The 10,226-nt window shown below is 36.1% G+C and overlaps 1 protein-coding gene across 1 annotated transcript; it reads left to right on the top strand.

Moving 5' to 3' along the window:
* Window positions 1-4,855: 4,855 nt before the first annotated feature.
* On the top strand, window positions 4,856-8,132 carry LOC113338888. The gene is made up of 3 exons (XM_026584287.1): window positions 4,856-5,719; window positions 6,402-6,570; window positions 7,421-8,132. The coding sequence occupies exons 1-3, from the start codon at window positions 4,928-4,930 to the stop codon at window positions 7,867-7,869; spliced, it is 1,410 nt and encodes a 469-aa protein (XP_026440072.1). The 5' UTR covers window positions 4,856-4,927; the 3' UTR covers window positions 7,870-8,132.
* Window positions 8,133-10,226: the final 2,094 nt, after the last annotated feature.

Here is a 10,226-nt window from a genome sequence, read left to right on the forward strand (position 1 = left end):
TAAGATGAGATGACAAAACTTCTCAGAAAAATTAAATTTCCTCATAACTTCAATTAGAAAAACCCACTCCAGCCTATCAAAGGCCTTAGACATATCCATTTTTAGAGCTAGATGTCCTGTTCTTCCTCTTTTTTTATTTATGGCTTTCACTAATTCTTGAACTAAACAAATTTTCTCAGAAATCAGTCTACCAGGAACATAAGCAGACTGCATTGGAGAAATTATTTTAACCATGTGTTTTCTAAGTCTAAGAGCAATGATCTTAGAGATTAGTTTATATGTTGTATTACACAGGGAAATAGGCCTATAGTCTTCTGGTTTATGAGCTCCTTTTGCTTTTGGAATTAAGGAAATTCTTGTATTGTTGATCTTCTTGAGTAAATATCCAGAAGAGAAGAAGGCTTTGACCATTTTGCACACATCATTGCCCACAAGATGCCATTGGTTTTGATAGAATCCTGGTGGGAATCCGTCAGGCCCTGGAGAAGTCCAAGGCTGCATAAACATTAAGGCTTTATGTATTTCCTTATCATTTGGGACTCTAGTAAGCTCTTCATTATCTTGAGTAGAAATACAGGAAGGAATGCACTGTAAGAAATGAGAAGAATCAGCTGGATGAGAAGTGGTACCAATATTTTTGAAGTGTGAGACCAAAAGAGACTCAATGGAATTCCTATCTTGACACCAGGTGCCATCTGGTGCTTGTAGAGAATCTATTCTGTTTCTTATCCTTCTAAAATTTGTTCTGATGTGAAAATATTTAGAATTCCTATCCATATCATTATAGAAGTGATCTCTGGATTTTTGCATATTTGAACTTGCTTGAATATCATTCAGGATATCAATTTCCTTTTCCAGCTGTAATACTTCTTCTGTGTTATTACCATGAGTATCTTGAGCCTGAAGTTGTGAGAGATTATCTTGAAGCTGGGTGATTCTAGATTGGATATGACCAAAAGTGGATTTACTCCATTTGAAAAGAAGATGTCTAGTATTAGAAAGCATGTCAGATAATAGATAAGATGCTGAATCTGAAAGATTAGATTTCCAAGCACACATAATTTCATTTTTACATGCATCATTATTCAACCAATGTTGGAAAAACTTCCAGTTTTTACCTGAGATACTAGACATGTTATACATGGTCAGTAAAATGGGAGCATGGTCTGAACCTTTTTGGGGTAAATGTAGAAGTTTGGCATCAGGGAAATTAAGTAACCATTCACTATTCACTAAAGCCCTATCAAGTCTAGATTTGGTCTTTCCAGTGCCATGATTGTTGCTAGTCCAAGTGTAGGGATTTCCACTGTAACCCAAATCATTTAAGTCAGAATTTCTTATATGATCTAAAACTTCAGAAGCTGTTGGTTCAGTATGAGTATTTCTTTCAGTAGCACACATAGTGATATTCAAGTCTCCTATGAGAACCCAAGGGATATGAACAGCAGAACTTAGATTTTTAATGTAGTTCCATTGACTAGGTTGATCATTTTTATAAGGTGTACCATAGACACAAGAGAGGAACCATTCCCCTTTACTAGGATCATTTGTAACTAAAGCATGAATCATGTTACTGGAGGTGTTTTGTATGTCTAAGGTGAAACCATCTTTCCAAAGTAAAATAATGCCCCCAGCCTGACCAAGAGATGGAAAAAAACAGTTATTAGGCATTTTGAGGCAGCTAGTGAGTTTCAAAATCCTATCATCATTGATTTTAGTTTCACACAGAAAGATAATATCAGGGGAATGAGTATAGTTAAGATGCAACAGGTGATCTCTAGCGTCTTTCCTAAGGAAGCCATGACAATTCCAACTGATGATTTTCATGATAAAACAGGTAAAGCAGTACTTTAGCTTGATACTCAAGTAAAGATTATATCTAAGTACGGGACTAAAACGAACAATATGAGAAAAAAATGGGAGAACACAACAGAAGATTACAAGCATTTCTAATTTTAACTTGTAAATTAAAAGCATAAATAAAAAGATTTAGGGAGATGTGAAGTACCAGATTATTTGGAGCCTCATTCATCTCATGGGGGTTCACTTCTTCTCTTGCATCTCCTTCTTCTATTAAGTCATGTTCCATTTCATCATTGCGATTAGGGGATTGAATTGATTCAGTATTATTTTCCACTATATTTCCGTTAGAGTTTTCAGTTCTAGATCTTTTATTGTTCCTAGTTTCTTTTCCCACAGATTGCTCCGCTTCATTGGCTTCTTCCTCTTGTTTCTTTCGGCTAGCATCACAAATTCTTTCAATCAGAAGATCTAAATCTTCACAAATTTCCACTTCATAGGCAACGGCAAGATTATGGAAATAGTTGATGTATTCTTCATTAGTGAATCTTCTCAGCATTAAGTCATGAGCAATATTAGAGCACTCATCTTCATTATGATCAATCATAAAGAAATTTGGACAGAGATTATGCGGTTGTCTTTCCCAATGATATTGGATCCAAGTAACACCACCAGCAGCATTGTTCCACCATCCTCCTCTGTGAAGAGGTTTGGAAATATCAATTTTGATTCTAGCATTAACCTGAGAACCATAAGTTGGTTTGCAGTCTTCAGGATCAGTGGATATTTTTTCACCTAACTCTTGAATGGCTTCATTGAAAATTTCAAGAGAATGATGTTCTAGAAGAATATTCTTGAATTGGATATCCCATTCTTGGTATTTGAAGACCCAATCCTTGGCTGAGATCGCAGGATTATATTTTTGCATATTTAGATGACTCTTGTTGACGTTCCAAGGACCATTAGTAAGAATATAATTCATGGCATCTTCAGTGAAAAACTTGAACAGAAATAAGTTTCTATCCAAAGCACGTACATCTTTTACTCTGAATCTGTTCCAAAGTATGATGACTCCTTTCCTTACTGTATCCGTTTTAACTGCCTCTTTGTCAAAGACTTTTCCAATAAGAGTGGTATTCCATTCATTTTTATCTTTGGTAATTGCTAAATTCGAACCAACTGTTTTTCTAAAATTTCTAGCACCAATATCACGAATCTGAGCCCTTTGCATCTTCCCAGTAATAGCAGTGACTTGGTTATTATAGGAAGAGGCCATTTCCTTAAGAATTTGAGTGCTAGAGTGAAGTTGGGATATATGGGAAAGATTATTGAGAATATAAATACTGCCGTTATAACCATAATTGGTTGATATTGGATAAAAATATTTCTCTGAATAAACTGAGGGGATTATTTTTGAATTAAGATAATAATGATTGAGTAAACCAGAATTTATTTTGAATGGAGTGAGTTTCGGCTTAAGACTTGGGCTCCATCTATTACGTGATTTTGAAGAAGGAAAGTTTTCAATTTTGAAATTAGAGCAAACTAGATTCTCAACTAGGTTTTGGATCGGTATCTGAATCAGAAAATCTATGGAGATATCGTTTAAATCATAAACATGATATAGAAAATAATACTTGTACATACTGTAATAATCCATCCTTAAGTGAATGTCTGACAATACTGCTACAAACTTGGTTGATGAAACTTGACTCAGTGATCTCCAACTCAAATGAAGAAGGAGAATTGTTGGGATTGAAGTCCAAAAATGAAAGACCCCCATGATTTGATGAACTGGTGAGGCCCTGCAAAAATTAGAACTCCATTAGAATTATTTAAACAAGAAAGAAGAAGGGAAAAGTTAAAAAGAGTTAAAAGACGACCTATACCTAAGATCTCAAATTTCAACTTTAAATCTAATTCCTGTATTTAAAGATGAAGGTGATGATGAAATAACTTTTGGATCCAGCTAAACTTGATGAAGGTTGAACGCAGATTATTGTAAACAACATTAAACAGAAAGGAAAAGAGAGCTAGACCATGGACATTAATTACAACGATGAAGAACAAAGACCAAGCACTTTCTAGATTAGAAAAAAGAAAGAAAAGAGATTCATAAGTTTCGAGAAATCATTTTTTTATCCCTAAAGATGGTTTGATACACCATGCAGTTATTGCAATTTTGCAAAGATGATCCTCATGTATCTGATGTGAAAAAAGCATGTCAAACCAGTTGCATAACCATTCTACTAAGTTTGCATCAGCCTGGATATGATGGTGTGCCTTATTTACTTAACAATCATCTATTTAAAAAGGATATGAAATTCAAAATTCAGTACTAAAATTCGTGGTGTTTTAGGTTGTCCAATCAATGGGCAGAATTGAGGTCAATACTTATTCAAGTATCGTGGAAAAGTAGCTAACAAAATGCAAGGATGGAAGGTAACATTCTCAACTTTGCTGAAATCTTCCATTGCCTAAGGGTATCTAAACTTGTATTTTATCTGTAAATTGAAGCATTAGGATGTGCAGAAAGCATTTGTATGTGGATAGTTACAAGATCGACTTCATATACTTGTAAAGTCCAACTTCAAATCTATACAAAAATGATACTTTACTTGTGGATTTGGTGCACATACGCTATTCATGTTTTCTTTTTGTTGATCGGTAAAGAATTTGATGCTAGCGAATTTTTTTTTTTTTTTGATCAGTAAAGAATTTGATGCTACCGAGTTTCGAACTCAGGTCATTGATATCATCACCCAGTAACTTTACCACTGTACTACAGTGGCATCGACCCTATTCATGTTACATGTAGATGCCAGCCCAAGGGATTGCGCATCAGACAGATATGTAATGGCATCACATGGGCGAGGTCGACAGGAACCAAATACACTTCAAAAGTAAAAATAAAGCACTTTGATGCTGTCGGCTCCAAACAGCCGATAGCCTTATAAATCAAGGAACGGATATAAATTGGGCCCCACTTCGCCATCATGCGGCGTAAAGTACACGTGTTGTTAAACAATTTAACAAACTTATCGAGAAAAATCACTCGTGAATTCATCATTTCAGCGTACCGAACCCTAAAAATAACAATCCCAAGACTTCTCATTGCTATTCTCTAATGGCGGATCTAAACAAAGAAGAAGAAGAACCAGAATCAAGACAAGTAGGAGGAGCAGAATATAGTTGGTGTAGAGCTGTACCAGGAGGAACAGGTACTACAGTATTAGCTCTCCTTTTATCAAAACCTATGGACATAACAATTCTTCAGAAATCTCTTCATAAACTTCAAATTAATCATCCAATTCTTCGTGCTAAGCTCACTTCTTACCAACCTAATACGTACTTTTTCTTAATTCCTTCATCACCTTATGTTCAGATTCAATCTTTTGATTCTACAGCAACTTCTAACCTTCTTCAAAAATTAGCTAATTCTGAGAACAATTTATCATCGTTTCATCGGATTCTTGAACATGAATTGAATCTAAATGTATGGTCAGAATCAGTATTTGGAGGATCAGGATCAGAGTCTGAAGAGGTTGAGGATGAATTGGATTTGTTTTATGGTACATTGTATACACTAGAAGAGAAATGGGTTTTAGTGTTTCGTATTCATACTTCTATTTGTGATAGAACTTCTGCTGTGACGTTACTTAATGAGTTTCTGGGGTTAATTGGAGAGGATGTGGTTGATATGGGAATTGAGGATGAGGTTAATTTGGGAATTGAGGATCTTATACCTAGTGGTAAAGCTACTAAACCATTTTGGGCTCGTGGTGCTAATTTGGTTGGGTATTCATTGAATGCATTTAGGTTTTCTAATTTGGATTTTGTTGATACTGTTTCGATGCCGAGATCTTCTGGTGTTGTGAGGTTGCAGTTGACACCTGATGAAACGGAACGACTTCTTGCTGTAAGTACTAAATCATTTGTTATGATTTTTGTTTTCTAGATGCGTTTGTAAAATTTATGAGTGCATATGAAGTTTTTTACTTAGTTAGACACAGGGGACATTTTTGCTTTACCCTAGAAATTTGTTTTGGGGATTGCTTGTGTTTGCGGAAAGTAGAAAAATGAAAAAACAAATGTCAGCATTGTAAATTTTTCGGTACACTTTTTAAACAGAAGTACAAGTGATTGCACAAATAGTAATACTCAAATCTTGCATCTGGTAACTTGTGAATCTGGCTTGTAAACAGAGTATTCTTGCTTAGTTTTTGGAATTCTATGATGTAAGACGAAAGAAAATGAAATCTTTATGTGGATTGAGTATTTATGAGATAAACTCTTGTATCTAAAGCAGTGCTTGCGCGGACATTTATGATCACTTAGTCAGTTGAGTATTTTCAGTGAAGTCCATAAGTTATATTTGTTGTTTTTATGGAGATATCGTACATTTGGATGTGTGGCCCTGTTTGCCCTTATTGCAGTGAAGACTATAAGTTATATTTGTTGTTTCTGTGGAGATATGGTACATTTGGATGTATGACCCTGTTTGCCCTTATCTCCCCTTAAGAAAATTTTACAATTAAAAATGCATCAAACCATATATGAAATCCTGTGAGTAATAATTTGATCCATACACTGGACTGCAGGGATGCCAGGCAAGAGGAATTAAAATGAGTGGAGCCATCGCAGCTGCTGGAATGATAGCAGCATATTCATTGAAAGAGCTCCCTGATTATCAGTGGGAGAAGTATGCTGTTGTGACTTTTGTGGATTGTCGTAAAATTCTGGATCCACCTCTCGAAAGCCATCACCTTGGTACATTTCCTTTATTTACCAAATTTATAGTTATCGGATGATGAACCAAGTTTAACATGGAATAAATAATCTCTTCGAATGGTGACTTTTGAGTGCTGAATTAACTCTTGTAGACTACAAATAAGTGTCATTTTATGCAAGCTACTGCCGCCATAGATTGTTAGTTTTTTTTTTTTTTTTTTTAACCTTTTGCTTATTTTCTCGTGGGTTACATGATTTATTGTTCCCAACTGACCCAGCACCTTTAGGTGTATTTAACCTTTAGACAAGGCTAGAGTTATGAAGTCACTGGTGATCTAAGAGTGTTGTGGAGTTCTTGAATTTCATATATCTCACAAGCTATGGTTGTTTTGCTGGGGTCCTAGACCAAGTGTAGCACTAATAATGTCCACTACTCACCTTACCCGTCCTCGTAGACTCAGATGTGAAATTTTATATATTAGGGCCTGTATTACTATAGAGAGTTCCACCCTTAAGGAACTGTGTTTTCCTTGTCTAGAGCGGACTGTAGCTACACTCGGACTGTGTTTTCGTTGTCAATTGAGGGACTGTGCCCCCTTGGTCAAAAGATTCCTAATTGAGCAAAGGATCATTTGGTCCCCAAATCCTAATTGACCAGTGATCCATTTGGTCCCCAATTCCTAATTGACTCAAGTTTATTTAAAAGGTATAGTGAGTTTATGACAGTTATAATATTAAATTTCATTGACTAAATGGTTCTTCGCTAAAATTTCCTGTTACGATTTTTTGTACACAAATAATATTCAGTCAAGGTCTTCTCTGTTTCGTTCTCTGTTTGCTATGATGAAATACATTCGTTGAGTAAAATAACCAGGTCTTACTATTTCAGGATTCTACTACTCTGGGGTTCTAAACACCCATGATGTGAACGGAGGAGCTGAACTGTGGGAACTAGCAAGTAAATGCTATGTGGCGTTAACAAATTCTCTGGAGGCAAATAAGCATTTTACAGACATGGCTGACCTTAACTACCTCATGTGTAAGGCAATTGACAACCCTAGCTTGACTCCATCTTCATCCTTGAGAACGTCATTCATTGCAGTCTTTGAGGATCCTGTGTTCAACAATTCTAGTGATTTACATCAAAAACTAGGTCTTGAAGATTACATAGGTTGCGCATCAATTCATGGTGTAGGCCCATCCATTGCTGTTTTTGATACCATTAGGAATGGAGCCCTTGATTGTGAATGTGTGTATCCAATGCCCCTTCATTCAAGGGAACAGGTACAAAAGCTGATTGATAAAATGAAGAGGGTTCTAATTGAGGGTAGTTATTAATCGAAGGAAGTAGTAGATGTGTATCGCTATTTCCCGCACTAAGAAATGTATAGTGTATTATACTTATTGAAAATGTCATGTAAGTTTAGGTGTCATTGCAATAATCTTCTTGAAGTGCAAGTAGGTAGGATCTTATATAGAGTGTCAGCAATTATTGCGTGTTTATTAAATTTAGATGCACCTTATTAAGGCTGTTTGGTGAAAAAACAATAAGTATCTACTGTTTGTCAAATTCAGTATTTTTTGTTCTTTTTCTTTTTGAAGCTGAAAATTTTATTGACCAAGTGTCAGAAATTATATGTTTTGCATCCTCTTGTAATTGAGGTAAAATATCTTCAGAGATAGATAAAATCCGGACACAAGAAATTCTAGCTAACTTTGCTAATATGTCTGCAACCTTATTTTTTTTCTTTAGGCACATAACTACACTGCCAAGAAATTTTATTCTTAAGAATACTTTTGACGTCCAAATCAAATTACGAATTCTCAAGTCTGAGTTCAAATTCTCCCTGTTCACTGCTTCAGCCACTAGTTGTGAGTCCAGTTCAAAGACCACCTTATCCAGCCTCATATCATCTGCCCACCGAATTGCTTCCCATAAACCCTTTCACTCCATCTGTTCTGGACTCGGTACTTTTGCTTATTTGATTGTGTTCTCCGTCTAAATATTCCGCAAATCCACATTGATGATTTAGTAATTGTTAGATCCATTGCAATTATTCGCGGCATACAACAATTGTCTATGTACCTTTTATGGTAAATTTCTTAATGCAGCAAAATCTAATTTTGAATCCACATGAGGATTATTACCAAACATTGACGTGTAACAAATGTTCAGCATCTACCAAGTACGGTGATGTACTTTCTGTAGTTCATGCACATGAACACAAACGTACAGTTGTGCACAACAATTATACTGGCCCAAATGTTATGCCAACTTACAGTTGTGACAGTTGCCAAGGTGGGCACAACTTACAGTTGCAATTGTACAACCCATACACGCTTACAGTTGTTTTACAGTTGCAAACTGCAAAGGGAAACCAAGATAAATCCACCAACATTGACAAACATTGTTTCCGATTCGACGCTCGAGAAAAAAGATGATTTGTTTCGGTTAACGTAGACAAGCATACCACTGTCCAAGAAAAACGTTGCTGGGGCCTTGATAGACAGAATCGACACGGCTATAATTTTCTATTGTCTGTCTAAAGATTCACGATGATTTTGAAGTTGTTCAAGATTACGTGTGGGATTTGTGTAATCATATCTTCCGAGTAAATGAAGCTTATAGTTAAGACCAACACTAATTAGTGCAAGATTGTCTCACTCCATCGTATAGAGACAGTTTTTACAGTTAAACACACAAGTCTTAATATACTTACTTCCAATCTTTCTTGATTTGTGTAAAGTTTAATTACTGTATATCTCTTTTGTATGTTAGCTAGGGTTCTCTGCAAGTCTTCATGTTCGTTGGACCATAATTTAAGGTCAGCATAATGTAGCTGCAACTTGCAAAAAAAGAAGTTACTCCACTATCACTCTATCATATAAAATTCCCATTGTTTAGTTTTTTATAGTGTGTCTAACCAAACCTATGTTATCAAGTAGAAGAGGGAGCTACCTGAGGACTAGAGAGCTCCTAGGTATTCCAAATTACATCATTAGGCATGAAAATTTAGACTTTTAGGCAATTGTTTCTCCTTGGATTAATTTATTTTTTTTTGTGTGGCAATATGTCTAAATTGCATAAGAATTTTCATGAATTTGTCAGTGAGGCAGTCTTCAACTGCGGACGAAACTGTCTTTTGATGTATATATATTGTCCCCAACTAGACAATCCCCCAATGTCAGTTCGGCACAATGTCTGGTGGTAGTAACTCTAGATAAGTAGATGATGTAACTGATTTGATAAAAATAGGTTCATTAAGTTTCAAGGTTCGGTACCGTCTGACCAATCAGACGACACTCAAAATTTAACGTGCAGTATGGTTAGTCACTTTAGGTAGGCTTATTGTATTACATCATGCCGTTCGCAACAAGGCGTGTCCAAAGGACAGCTATCCCCTGCCGAGCATATGCATCGACTTTACTAATCTCAACAAGGCGTGTCCAAAGGACAGCTATCCCCTGCCGAGCATAGATCAACTGGTTAAAGCAGTTGAAGGATACGAGGAGCTGTCGTTTATGGACGGATACTCTGGTTACAACCAAGTAGCCCTGGCAGAAGAAGATCAGCAACACACAGCATTCTATACACCACATGGCCTTTATTGCTATACCAGAATGCCTTTCGGGCTCCGAAACGCAGGGGCAACATACCAAAGGATGGTCGATGCTATCTTCAAACCATGGATTGG

This window comes from Papaver somniferum, unplaced genomic scaffold (genome assembly GCF_003573695.1).
Source record: "Papaver somniferum cultivar HN1 unplaced genomic scaffold, ASM357369v1 unplaced-scaffold_19, whole genome shotgun sequence".
NCBI classification, from domain to species: domain Eukaryota; kingdom Viridiplantae; phylum Streptophyta; class Magnoliopsida; order Ranunculales; family Papaveraceae; genus Papaver; species Papaver somniferum.

Bases quoted from the DNA above. Each gene is read 5' to 3' on its own strand.
- LOC113338888 (XM_026584287.1), top strand. From the start codon at position 4,928: ATGGCGGATCTAAACAAAGAAGAAGAAGAACCAGAATCAAGACAAGTA. The intron at 5,720-6,401 runs GTAAGTACTAAA...ACTGGACTGCAG, and splicing joins AAACGGAACGACTTCTTGCT to GGATGCCAGGCAAGAGGAAT. The intron at 6,571-7,420 runs GTACATTTCCTT...TTACTATTTCAG, and splicing joins TCTCGAAAGCCATCACCTTG to GATTCTACTACTCTGGGGTT.